This window comes from Gossypium raimondii, chromosome 8 (assembly GCF_025698545.1).
Source record: "Gossypium raimondii isolate GPD5lz chromosome 8, ASM2569854v1, whole genome shotgun sequence".
In the NCBI taxonomy this organism is placed as follows: domain Eukaryota; kingdom Viridiplantae; phylum Streptophyta; class Magnoliopsida; order Malvales; family Malvaceae; genus Gossypium; species Gossypium raimondii.
Genome location: NC_068572.1, coordinates 28,688,308 through 28,701,730, shown reverse-complemented (window position 1 = coordinate 28,701,730; position 13,423 = coordinate 28,688,308). Strand labels below are relative to the sequence as shown.

The following is a 13,423-nucleotide window of genomic DNA, read 5'->3' as shown; positions in this document are numbered from 1 at the left end:
AGCTTGGGAGCTTAGTCGTTTTTTTTACAATATTTTTATATTATAAATGACATATTTATAGGTCCATCTACAAGCTTATGGAAACATAATCTTCAAGAATATACAATCTTAGATATGATATGCAATCTTAGAAGATATGATTTTGTAATCTTAGATATTTAATTTGTAGATACCCTTTAATCTTAGCCGTTGATGTAATTGATCTATACCGTTGGATTTGGGAGGCTCAACTATAAATAAAGGCATCTCCCTTCATTGTAAAGGAGGGGAGTGGGGAATAATAATAATTCTTAAAAGTATTCACTCAAATCTCTCTCTCTCTTGCGTTCTTATTTTCTGTGACTTGTTCTTATTTTGTTGATTTGTGTATAATTTATTTATTGATTTGTATATTGTTGATTTCAAATCTCTTTTTCCCTTATTATTTATTTTCAAATTCATTATTTTCAAATTTGTTTACATTTTATTTTGCCTTGTTTTTTTTATACTCTTTGTTTTAAATTCATTGGTTTTGATTATTGATGCTATTTAATCCTCTATTTGTTATTTTAGTTTTTTATTAAATTAATTATTTTAATATTATTAATACTATTATGTGACATCATTAATCTTGTATCATTATTATTTACTTTTTATGCCTTTAAATTTCAAATTTTGTTATATATATGCATGTATATATACATACGTTTTATAATATATACATATCGTACACATTTTTAATTTTTATAAATATATATATACACATACTTTTATATATTTTCTATGTTTGATAATTTTATATACATACTTATATATATTACATATTAAAATATGTATATTTATATATTTTTATTTTTATAATTCACATACATATATATTTTTCTTATATGTACATATATTTTTTATATTTTATAATTTTATCTATTTTCTTTGTTATTATTATTGCTTTACTTAATGTTTATTTATTTATTCACATGACCATTATTATCATTATTATATTCTTTAAATGTTTCGGTTTTATTTGTTTATTTACTTGATATTGTGTATACATGATTGATTTGTTTTTATTTATCTTTTCATTATTATTATTATTATTATTATTATTATTATTATTATTATTATTATTATTATTATTATTATTATTCTTGATCGTGCTATTTATATTTACATTATAACAATTGTTACTCCATTATATAATTTTACCCAAATTCGCATAAAGAGAAAATTTGAAAAATAAAGGCAATACTCGGTATTTAGAATCTTCGAGAGGATTGAGCCCTAACGTATTGGGTTCCAACTCTTTCGTTGAATCTGAATAATCGAGAATGCTCTTTAATCATAACATAAATAAAAAGCTCATTATCGAGAATTCAATACGTTGTGTCCTAACGCATTGGATATGACACGTTGTTTTCTCGAGATGAGGATTTTTCTAAAATAATAAAGGTAATATTCAATGTTTAGAATTTTGAGAAATTGTGCCCTAACGTATTAATGCAATTTCTTCATCGACTTAAACAATTGAATATCCTTTTAAATTTTATTGCACGAGTTTTTTTGGACAAGCTCGTTTTTGAGGAAGTGAAATATCATGCCCTAACTCATTGGGTGTAACATTTTCTCTTTTCGAAATGAGAGGGTCTTATCGAGTAACTTGTTTTATATAAGTTTTTTTAAAAAACAAAAGATCGTATTTTAAATCTCTTCAAAGTTTTCAATTTTCGACATTAAGACATTAATTAATTAACTAGGTACTAATTTTTGGGCGTTACGGGGGTGCTAATCCTTCCTCGTACGTAACCGACTCCCGAACCCGTTTTTCTAAATTTCGTGAACCAAAATCGTTGTTTTAATAAAGTCAATTCGCTTATTAAAAATAACCACTTTTTGCGGTGACCCGATCACACCTAAATAAAAAGGATCAGTGGCGACTCCCATTTTCATTTTTTTTTCAAAATTCAAGTCGACCCCGTTTTTCAAAATAAAAATGGTTTCGACAATTATATTATATTATTTTGGCTTAAGGGTGTAAAAAGCCCTCAAACTTTTTCAAAAAATATAATTAAGCCCTTGCTTTTTTCTTCTTCTTTTTTTTTTTTGCACTCGATTGAGTACTTGAACGAACTTTCAAAATGCATCAAAAAGGTCATCAAACTTTTTTAAAGAAAAGCAATTAAGCCATTGCTTTTTTTTGTTCACTCAATTGGTACTTGAACTTCAAAATGCATCAAAAAGATCTTCAAAATTTTTCAGAAAAAGCAATTAAGCCCTTCTGTAACAACCTGTTTTCCAGTGGTGCTGGAAACGGTGGTTTCGGAACCCCATTCTCTAATGGTCAAGTCTGTAAATATTATTTATTAATATTTACGAGGTCGTTATAGTATTATATTGAATTATGGTTTATTAATTTTGGCTATTTAGAAAGTTTGTCAAGGTACACGTGTATTGGTTCAAAAGTCAGTGGTTTTGAAAAATGAGGTATCGAGACTTAGAGGTGATCATGGGCCGGGCTGGGCCCAGAAAAAAATTTCAGCCCGCGTCCTAGGCCCGGGCCCAGCCCGAAATATGGGCCTGAAATTTTGTCCAGGCCCGGCCCGAGAAAAAATTCCTAAGCCCGAGCCCGGCCCGACCCATTTTTTTAATAAACACCAAAAATTTATTTTAAAAATAAAAAAATAAAAAAAGTATTTTAAAATTAAAAAAATAAAAAATTTATATTTATTATATATTCGGGTTGGGCCGAACCTCAGGCCAAAAAAGTGGTGCCCGAGGCCTGGCATGTTTTCTAAACGGGCCTCATTTTTTTGCCCAAAACCATATTTCGGGCCTATATTTGTACCCAAACCCTCCCATATTTCAGGCGGGCCGTCGGGCCGGGCTGCTCGGCCCATGATCACCTCTATCGAGACCTCATTTTCATAAATCGAGCTCATAAATATTTTTATTAAATATTTATGGAGTTGTTTTATAGTTGAATTAAATTTTTATCGAGAGATTTTAGTAATTGGATGATTAATTGAAGTACGAGGACTAAATCGTAAAAATAAAAAAATTAATTGCTATTAGTCCTTATTAGCTAAATGAGTCAAACAGTATATTATTGAAGGATTTAAATGGAAATTATGTCATATTCAATTATAGTGGACGGTCATAGCATGGTTTTAAGAGGAAATATGTTAATTATAGTATTTAATTAATAATAAAATAAGATAAAACATAAAAGAAAAACAAATAAGTCTATCATCTTTTCCCATTTTTCTTCTCCCAATTGAATTCACCATGGATGAACTAAGGAAACATTCGTCCATCTTCTTCTCCTTGCATGGTAATTAATTCTAAGCTCGTTTTTCATAAATTTTATATTTTTGAGATCATTGTAGCTTAATCTAGCTAACCTGAGTACTAAATCGTAAAGTTTTTAAAGTTTTGAAATGTTTCCCTTGATGATTTTTTTATGTTTTTGTTGTTAAATAGCTTAGTTATAAGTTTAGATTTGATTATGGACTAATTTGTAAAGTGAAATTTGTTAAATTTTGAGTATAGGGACTAAAGTGTAAATAATTTGAAATTAGCTTTAAATTTCTATAATTATTGATAATAGAGGATGTAGATGGATGAATTTGAAATGGGTATAAAATTTGGAGCTCAAATGTGAAAGTTATGCTAGTTTCGATTTTAAGGACTAAATTGAATAAAATGTAAAAGTTTAGAAAACTTTCAAAATGAAATTAATAGGTAATATGCATGTATTTCAGCTTTTCAAGTATTTGAATTGATAAATTTAACTTAATTGTTATATAGGTCAAGGATTGAACCAATTGGAGATTAATTGCAAAAAGAGAAAAAAAATTGCAAAATAGTCCTTGGTGTTGTATTTGTTGCTGGGCTGGTTAGGTAATTCATGTGGGACTTACTTTATTAATTGATGATACATTTGGATTATATTGTTTTGCTTTATAGTTGAATTGTTATTATATAATGTTTTGGCATAAAAAGATTTAATCGAAAAATATAAAATATCTTTATGTAAAATAGATATTGACTAGGTAACAATTGATTGATGGTATGAAGTAAATACTATGAAACTGAAAGGATTATAAAGGGTGAATGTTATATAATATAGATTAGATTTGTACAAATTGTATTGGTATAATTTGGGTACCATATTGAGGTATATTTGTTTAGTTGAATGGAAATTAGTGGATGTTGAACTTGATTATGAAATTGATATGTATCTAATGATATGACATAGTTTAAATGTACATGCATAGCTTGGGGCTTATGGTTTGTAATTTCATAAATTAATTCATTTAAATTTCTATATACTTTCATTGCTTAGCATGATCAAAGGTAAAAGTAAGTTGAAAATAATTGATGGAATCAAGTTGTTGTGAAATGTTGATTATCGTGATGAAGGACTAAATTGTATTGAATTGAAAAATGTTATGTTTTGAGACGACTTGTTGAATTGAGTTATGAATATTGGTTGTTGGGATATAATTGAAAATTCTATGGAAAAATTCGTTACTTAGTGAATATACAAGTAATGTTTCAGTTTACCCGATGAGGCACTGGGTGCCAATTAAATTGATGAGCGCTGGTTGTAATTGGGTTACTTTGATTTGTTAGATGAGGCACTGGGTGCCAATCGTATCGATGAGCGTCAGGAGTAAATTCTTCACTTCGAAAGATTGGTATGAAATTGGGGTATGGTATGTCATTATGGTATAATTAAAACATTTGGTATAATGTTATGTTTTAATAAAACCTTGAAAGTTCTCTTAAAATCCTATCATATTAATATTGTTTATAGTGATGTATTTGTATGGATTACTCAACGTTCAATTGTTTCCATGAATGGGTTAGATTAAATACGTGATCTTGTATAACGACTTCAGCATCTAATGGCAATCTTGGACTCAAGAGTTGGCGATAATTTTGGTTTGGTCATGGTATGTCCCTAAGAGAGTTTTGTGGTTGAATATGTTATGTGTTGGATGAATTTAACAATTTGAATGTTATGTGAATATGTATATAATTATAAGTTGGTAATAATATTGGTATTGGGTAATTCTTGTTGATGGTATAGGTATGTATGTTATAATGCTTATGTGGTGATAAAGTAATATGTTATAAATGTGCTAGCAAATGAATGGTATGTGTATGCTAAGTTTGAATGGATTTGGTAAGGTTTGTGCATGTTTGAATGGTTGAATGGAAACATTATTATAGGGTGTTTAAAATGGTCAAATGATGTACGCTATATTAATTGTTTTGAGACGCCTTGGATGACATATTGGATTTGTTTGAATATAATGTTATGTTTGGACTTGACTTGTTGGATTGAGGTGCCAAATGTGGCATATTGGTTAGACACTTAGGTTGATTGTTATAAGTGATATTTTTGGTATAATATCAATGCTTTTGAACCGGTTGAAACTTGATATAAAATGTTGCTTGTGATGTAAGTGATTTAGGGTTAGAAAGCTTGTTTTGGAAGATATCTACAGGTATACACGACCTAATACACGACCTAACACATAGTTGTGTGCCATACACAGGCATATGACACGGCGGTGTGATCTGCATGTTTAAGGTGATTTTAGTGCACACGATCACAGTTTGTTACATGATCCAACGGCATGGTCGTGTGACATCTTTTGAGTATTTGCACTTTTGACCCACACAGCCTGAGTTTTTCACATGGTTAGGGAACATGACTATGTGACCCCAGTTTGTAAAATTTTCTTATTTTTTTATTCTTGTTTTTATTTGATCCCTGATTGATACCGTATTGGTTTTAAGCTTTCGTAAGCTCAATATAAACCCAAAATTGATTGAATTGAATGCTGTACTTGATACTATATGAAAAAAAGTGATATTGAATTGGTATTTGGACTATTAAATATAATCAAATGTTTCGTATTTGCTTGTAGCACCTTATAGCTCAAGTCTGGCGACCGGACCGGGTATGGGGTGTTACACCCTACTTTTTTTGGCACTCAATTCGATAATTGAACTTTCAAAATGCATTAAAAAGACCCTCAAACTTTTTCAAAAAAAGCAATTCAGCCCCCCCTTTTTTTTTACACTCAATTGCCAACATGCATCAAAAAGACCCATTGACCGTTAACTTTAACGATTGGCTGTTAAAGCTAACCGCTCCGACTTTTTTTAAGTTAAAGCCATCACATGTCACAAACACAACGTGACATGTGTCAAAAAAATGATAAAAATAAAATCAATAAAACTTATACAACTTATTAAATTTTAATAAAAAATAAAAAAAATATTTAAAATTTATTATAAATTCAAAAAATTGTTATAAAAATTTGTAAAAAATTGTAATTTTTATAAAAACATATAAATATAGAAAAAATTATAAAATTTTATAAAGTCATAAGAAAATTATAAAAAAAATAAAAGAAACACAAAATTTGTAAAAAAATATAAAATTATCATACCAAAAGAAACATTTTATAATTTTTCTATTAATTTTATTGATTTTTATTTTTTATCATTTCTGTGCCACATGTCACGTTGTGTTGCAACACACAATGGTATTAATTGAAAAAAAAAACTAGGGGCCATTAACTTTAACGGTTAACTGTTAAAGTTAATGGTTAAAAAAAATTTTTGATGCATTTTATAATTTTTAAATATATTTTATATTTTTATTAAATTTTAGTAATTTTTATAACTTTTATTAATTTTTATTTTTTTATAATTTTTTGCCACATGTCACGCCTTGGTTGTGACATGGAGTGGCTTTAACTAAAAAAGTTAGAGGCAGTTAACTTCAACAATCAATTGTTAAAGTTTATGGTCAAATGATATTTTTGATGCATTTTAGCAATTGAGGTAAAAAAAGAAGAACAAAGGCTTAATTTAAAAAAAAAAATTTGAGAGCTTTTTACAACATTAAGCCTATTATTTTTAAATAATATATTTAAAAGAATTTCTGCAGAATAAATAAATTTTATAAATTTAAAATTTAAAAGATTTATTATCAATTAAATAAAAAAAACACCGAAACGAGGAACTTGGGCTATGAGACTGCCACCCATTGACGTAGTCCAACAAGCCCATTGTTTTTACCACTGTTCTAAATGTGGGCCTTTGTCCTATAAAGTATAAACCCTTCTCTTTTTCGCCCCTTCCTAAAACCCTAGTCTTCATTCTATATATCGCAGAACCCCTAGCCATCACTCCCCCCCCACTATCATTCCATTTGCTTTGCCTTTAATTCTCCTTGCTATCGAACTCTACCAAGTATGAGACCTCCAAGAGGTAACCATTTTCTTTTCTTTTATATGGTTAAAACAGCTGGGTCTGATAGTCTGGAGCTTATAAGCATCTCAGTCCTCTGTTTTTCTTTAAATGATTTTAGAGTCATGTTCTGTTATTTTAATGTTTGATTATGTGCAGGCCGTGGTGGTGGGTTTAGGGGCAGAGGTGATGGGGGGAGAGGGAGAGGAAGGGGTGGTGGTGGTGGAAGAGGTGGCGATAGGGGAGGCAGTGGCATGAAGCCCCGTGGTGGTGGCCGCGGTGGAGGAAGAGGACGTGGTGGTGGAAGAGGAGGAATGAAAGGTGGGAGCAAGGTTGTAGTTGAGCCCCATAGACACGAGGGAGTTTTTGTTGCCAAGGGTAAAGAAGATGCTCTTGTTACTAAGAATATGGTGCCTGGTGAGGCTGTCTACAATGAAAAGAGGATTGCTGTTCAGGTTATTTTGTCTCTCTAATCACACAATCCATTTCCATTCTCTTATTTACCACGATAGTATCATTGATATCATGTATTGGATATACTTCGTTTTTGGCTATTTGTTTTTTTTCTCTCTAAAACTTGCTGTCAAGATTATGATAAACTTTGCAATGAAAAATTGAGGGTCTTCATGATTTTTTCACTTAACAGAATGAAGATGGAACCAAAGTTGAGTACAGGGTTTGGAACCCTTTCCGATCCAAGTTGGCAGCTGCAATTCTTGGTGGTGTTGATAATATATGGATTGTAAGCTTTCACATTTCCTTTTTTATGCTTGTTCATATAATGTACATCATGAGTATCTCTTAGTAAGACTTTTAAATACCTGACAACTGTTTAATTCTGTTTCTTTTTGGGGTTTAATCAAGAAACCCGGTGCTAAGGTTCTCTACCTTGGAGCTGCTTCGGGTACCACTGTTTCTCATGTATCCGATGTTGTTGGTCCTGTAAGTATAGTATTAACCCCCAAATATTCTAATGTCATTGTATGTTTGTACCTGGCAGAGTTGCTTATTGTTTGTTCATTTCATTTTCCTTCAGAATGGAGTGGTTTATGCTGTGGAATTTTCTCACAGAAGTGGTAGGGATTTGGTCAACATGGCTAAGAAGCGAACGAACGTTATACCTATCATTGAAGATGCTAGGCATCCTGCTAAATACAGGATGCTAGTTGGCATGGTGGATGTGATATTTTCTGATGTTGCGCAGCCTGATCAGGTTTGCTTTTTATGTATTTTTGCAACTCTATTTTTGATTCAGGAAATTTTGGAAAACAAGCAGTTTTATTTGCTTAATTAATTGGTAGTTTGAGATCATGTAGTTTGCATCTCTATGACCTACATACATTTCAAATTTTTTATTCTGAATATGCCTGCGTGTTTTGATTGGTTTCTTTCTCTTTTGGCTTCTTATGTGATGATTCTTTAATCTTTTGTTTTCAAAATAGTTCTTTTGATCTTCAGACTTTGAAAAAGGCTGTATTTGTTAAAATGCAAATGATGAACTCTACTCGGATTCCCCTTCAGGACTTCATGGATGATGCAAACTCGAGTATCTGATGCAATATTAAGTCATCAACCTTAAATAATTTGCAAATTTGGTTTCAAGAAAGATTTTCCTCTTTTGAGAAATGTGTTTTGGGTTTTTATATACTATATTGGTATCAAGTATTAAGCCTACGAAGAGTTGAAACTTATAGATACTCTACTTCTTTACCAGGAAGTATGTCTATGAAACTCTTGTATAGCAGCCTAACTTTTTAACAGTCCAACTGTTAAAATTTTCAATATAATTGCATTTGGTATGCATGTAAATTTTCAAATCAATCTGATATTTCTCTCATTGATGTATATTTTAACAGTTGAAACGTTTTTTACATGCAACAAAAAGTAAATTTAATTTATTCCAAACTTGACATGTATGATTTAGGAGAATGGAACATGAAATATGATGGTTTTCTCTTAGTTGTTTTTATTTGACTTTATAACCATGAAATGGTGAAGTACTCTGATTGTTAGTCTCCAGCCTGCTGAAATTATCTTTCATATCCTTTGATCCGTGGAGATGAATTTAAGATGATTCTGTTGGTTTGCAGGCAAGAATTCTGGCTTTGAATGCATCGTATTTCCTGAAGGCTGGAGGTCATTTTGTTATTTCAATCAAGGTTAGTGAATTTTAAACGTAGGTGAAGTTGAATAAGAATCCTACAGCTGTGCATTTAGACATCAACTTGATTAGATTTTGAATTTGTTCAGGCAAACTGCATTGACTCAACGGTCCCTGCTGAGGCTGTATTCCAGAGTGAAGTTAAGAAATTGCAACAGGAGCAGTTCAAGCCTTTCGAGCAAGTCACTCTCGAACCATTTGAGCGTGACCATGCATGTGTTGTTGGCGGCTACCGCATGCCAAAGAAACAGAAAGCTGGTGCAGCCTAATGTTTGGAGCTAGCCTGGCGTTTTAATCTTATGGTTCATGTTTGATGGATGTTGGGTAGAGTTTGAGAAAATAGTTAATGTATTTTGTTCAATTTAGGTTGTATTAGAACTCGATATAAATTTTGTTTTTGAACATTTGGATATCGTGTTGGTTTAAATCTCCTCCTTCCATTTTGCGGAAGCTAGACCATGACCAAAATGGCCTTGAAAAAATCCACCTACAGTTTATATTATTATAATGTGAAAATAGCAACTTAGAAATGTGGAGAGTATGTCACTCTTTGGGTTTTAAATTGGGCTATATATCTTTTGATGTCCAATCACTTGGGTATTGGTGTTCAAAGGTGTCAAATTTGGGTGGTGAAAGGAAAACAAGAAAAAAAACCTTGTGTTCTACGGATGAATGAATTGGTGTTCTTTTTCAGATATAGACATGCTTTACTTACTTGGATCCCATCCTATGTAAAACACAAGTTCATTTTTCTCTACACCATAACTTGTCATCACACTTAAGCAATTATTTGATAAATTTGAAACTAATTTTTTTTCCATTCAACAATTCTGAAAAACATTTTAAAAATAAAATAAAATAGCTATAAACATGAGTGTTTTTAAAATAATGCATTTTGAAAAATCTCTTTTCTTTTAGTTTTAGAAATTTCTCATCCAAAACAAGGTATGAGTGAAATATTTTCATTGAAAATAATTAAAATTAAATAAATACAACATTTAATCTTAAATTATTATTATAAAATATTTTATTAATATTAATAATGTCTATTAACAAAATTTTAAATTTAATGATAAAAGGAAACTCAAAATAAATAAAAATATTGCTCTACATTGATTCTATGAATATTGATCATACCCGTTATTGTTGCTACATTGTAAATTTTTACTAATAATTTTTAATTTAATATTATATAATATATTAATTTATTTATTAATATAATTTTAATATATTTATGATATATATATATATATATATGGAAAATTTATATTCATCTGTATATGATTTTGGTATATATATTTCATATAAAAAATATTAATCTTATTTTCATGTTTCTACTTTACTAAGTTTTTTAATTTTCAAAATTTGATTCTCATACAATGGTAATGATAAGTGAGTTCAATTGGTAATACTATTAAAACTTATTCTTAAGTTGCTATTAAACTTCATTGTTAAATTGTTGATCTAGTAATTAATAGTTCAAGTATTTATATGCAATGAATTAACAAAAATAAATATTTGAACAATTTATATGTAATGAACTAGTAAAATAAACTTTTAAAGTTTATGCATGTAACACCCCTCGCCCGGTCTGGTCGCCGAACTTGAGCTACAAAATGCTACTACAATTACCGGAACAAACCACATACAAATTGTAGCAATCAATTCATTCCATTACCGATTCGTGACAAAATTTCATGCATAATAGCATTTATAATCAAAATTGAGCCTCAATTGAACCTACGAAAACTCATTTATAGACCTAAGCATAACAATGATCAAATTGCAATGTTTTCAAAATTTCCTCAACTGATATCAACACCCTTTGAAGTTATCGATACCAAATTTAGCTTCAATGTTTCATAAAATAAAATTAAAATCATAAGGTATCGATACTTGGATCAATGAACTAATACTTCCTTATAGGTATCGATACCTTACCTTAGTATTGATACCAACACACACACATATTCGGTTGAGCCTTTAATCTTTTTTTATTGACACCCTCAATGTTACAATTTTTAATCAAACTGCAGGTCAATAAAGCAGCCTATGTGGCATGCCACATAAGCACAATGTCATAGATGACATCATCTATTTAACAATTTTTTTCTTTTCATTTTGTTTCCATCTTTTTTCTTCTTTTCTCTTTCTCTCTTCCCATCTATTATTTTTTTCATTTTGTTACCACCACCATTGCAGTTAGCATTACCATTCCTTTAGATTTTATTGTTGTTTTGTAAAACAATATTGTTAGTGTGAAACCCACCATTGAGTCCATTGTTAACAAGGGAGTGAGGTAAAAACTCTTCAAGCATGGGGTTAGGCTTAGAAAACGGTTTTTGTAACTCTCTCAGATCTCTTTTGAAACTATCCCCAAGCTCATCTTTACCACCACCACCGTTGGTTCCACCGATTTTGTTGTACAACCCTTGTTCGTTGTTGTGTAAGCTCAGATTGGTTGTTGACTGAAACTTTGACTGATCTTGGTCGTTTGACATCATTGTTGTAGTTGACGTGTCTTGATTCGAAGCATTCTCAACAACAGCCATGGCCTGATGATTATATTAGATTAGATTATCCCACTATTTAAATAAAAAAGCTCCCTTTTTTAGCAAAAAAAAAAAAACAGAGTGTGATACTCAAGAAAAGGAATTTTTTCCTATTTCTTTCAGTTTTTGTAATTTTCTCCCTTTTTCTCTTTTTGTTTCTACCACTGTTTCACAATGATTATCTGAGAAAATAAAACAAACACAACAAATGATAATGGCTTCCATAAATGAGAGTTGATGATGTTATCTATGACATAGAATAGAGGGGAAGAGAGAAAGAGAGAAGAAGAAACAAAATGGAAACAAAATGAAAAAAAAAAGAATTTTGTTAAATAGATGATGTCATTCATGACATTGTGCTTATATGGCATGCCACATAGGTTACTTTGTTGACCGGCGCTTGACTAATGGTCAACTGACATTTCCCGTTAAAATTGGGCTGATTTGTGAAAAAATCATTACATTGAGGGCCTTAATAAAAAAAGGTCAAGGGGACAAAACCAAAAACCCCTAAATGTTGAGGGTATTTTTTGCAATTATGCCATATATATAGCATTCTATCATATCAACTTATAACATATGTACAACTTCATTCATATATATTCATTCCGACCATTTCGTTTCCATTTAATACCATTTTCATTTTTGTCTTTCACTCGGAGAACTGAAGTAAATTGAACTTCAGATATACATGACCGATTTGCTCACACAAGCTGTAATGCTCAAATTTGCTCACACAAGTTGTGATATTTTGGATTTGCTCACACAAGTTGTGACATTTTGGGCTCCTCACACAAGTTGTAGGTCAGGTTTAGTTTTACAAACTTTATTCAAGGCTGCTCACTTAAGTTGTCGAGAATCCGCAATGTAACACCCCTAACCTGTATCTGTCGCCGGATTAGGGTTACGAGGCATTACCGAACAGTACACAGCTTAGGAGAGTCATTCTTTACTATTCATGGTTAAGGTAATATAAATTCAATTTTAGAAACCATAAGTACATTTCCTTTTAATCATTCAATAATCAAATTTTAAATGATCTTAGTACATGATAATTTCTTTTGCATACATAAAGACATTCAAACATATATGTAACCTTAGAGTCAATACCATATTTTCGAACATATTTCTAATATAATATATATATATATAATGCTCATTTTGTCCTATCACTATAAATCATAATAAAAGTACAAAATACAATCATAGTACACCCATTTACATGATAATTATCATGCCAAAAATTTACACCCACACAACCAATTCATCTACTACCTATTTCGGCTATTAGATTTAAACTTTAAAGTAACACAAACGTTTTACCATTCAATATTAATCTAACCTTGGCATTACAAATCCTGATTATTAATAGCCATCACAAGCCGAATTTATAACCAAATACCCATGATCCTAACGTTAGCATGTACATTTATTATACTATTGACTAGCCGTTTATAACCGT

At 30.5% G+C, this 13,423-nt stretch overlaps 1 protein-coding gene and 1 non-coding gene across 2 annotated transcripts; both read left to right on the top strand.

The window, feature by feature from the left end:
- Window positions 1-7,132: 7,132 nt before the first annotated feature.
- On the top strand, window positions 7,133-9,939 carry LOC105791155 (rRNA 2'-O-methyltransferase fibrillarin 1). The gene is made up of 7 exons (XM_012619096.2): window positions 7,133-7,269; window positions 7,408-7,703; window positions 7,895-7,990; window positions 8,113-8,190; window positions 8,285-8,461; window positions 9,339-9,407; window positions 9,499-9,939. The coding sequence occupies exons 1-7, from the start codon at window positions 7,254-7,256 to the stop codon at window positions 9,676-9,678; spliced, it is 912 nt and encodes a 303-aa protein (XP_012474550.1). The 5' UTR covers window positions 7,133-7,253; the 3' UTR covers window positions 9,679-9,939.
- Window positions 8,734-8,806, top strand: LOC128032313 (small nucleolar RNA snoR60). Its single transcript, XR_008188440.1, has one exon. It is a non-coding gene; the product is annotated as a small nucleolar RNA snoR60 (small nucleolar RNA).
- Window positions 9,940-13,423: the final 3,484 nt, after the last annotated feature.

Coding starts and splice junctions, on each gene's coding strand:
- LOC105791155 (XM_012619096.2), top strand. Junction 7,991..8,112: donor GTGTTGATAATATATGGATT/GTAAGCTTTCAC, acceptor GGTTTAATCAAG/AAACCCGGTGCTAAGGTTCT. Junction 9,408..9,498: donor ATTTTGTTATTTCAATCAAG/GTTAGTGAATTT, acceptor GAATTTGTTCAG/GCAAACTGCATTGACTCAAC.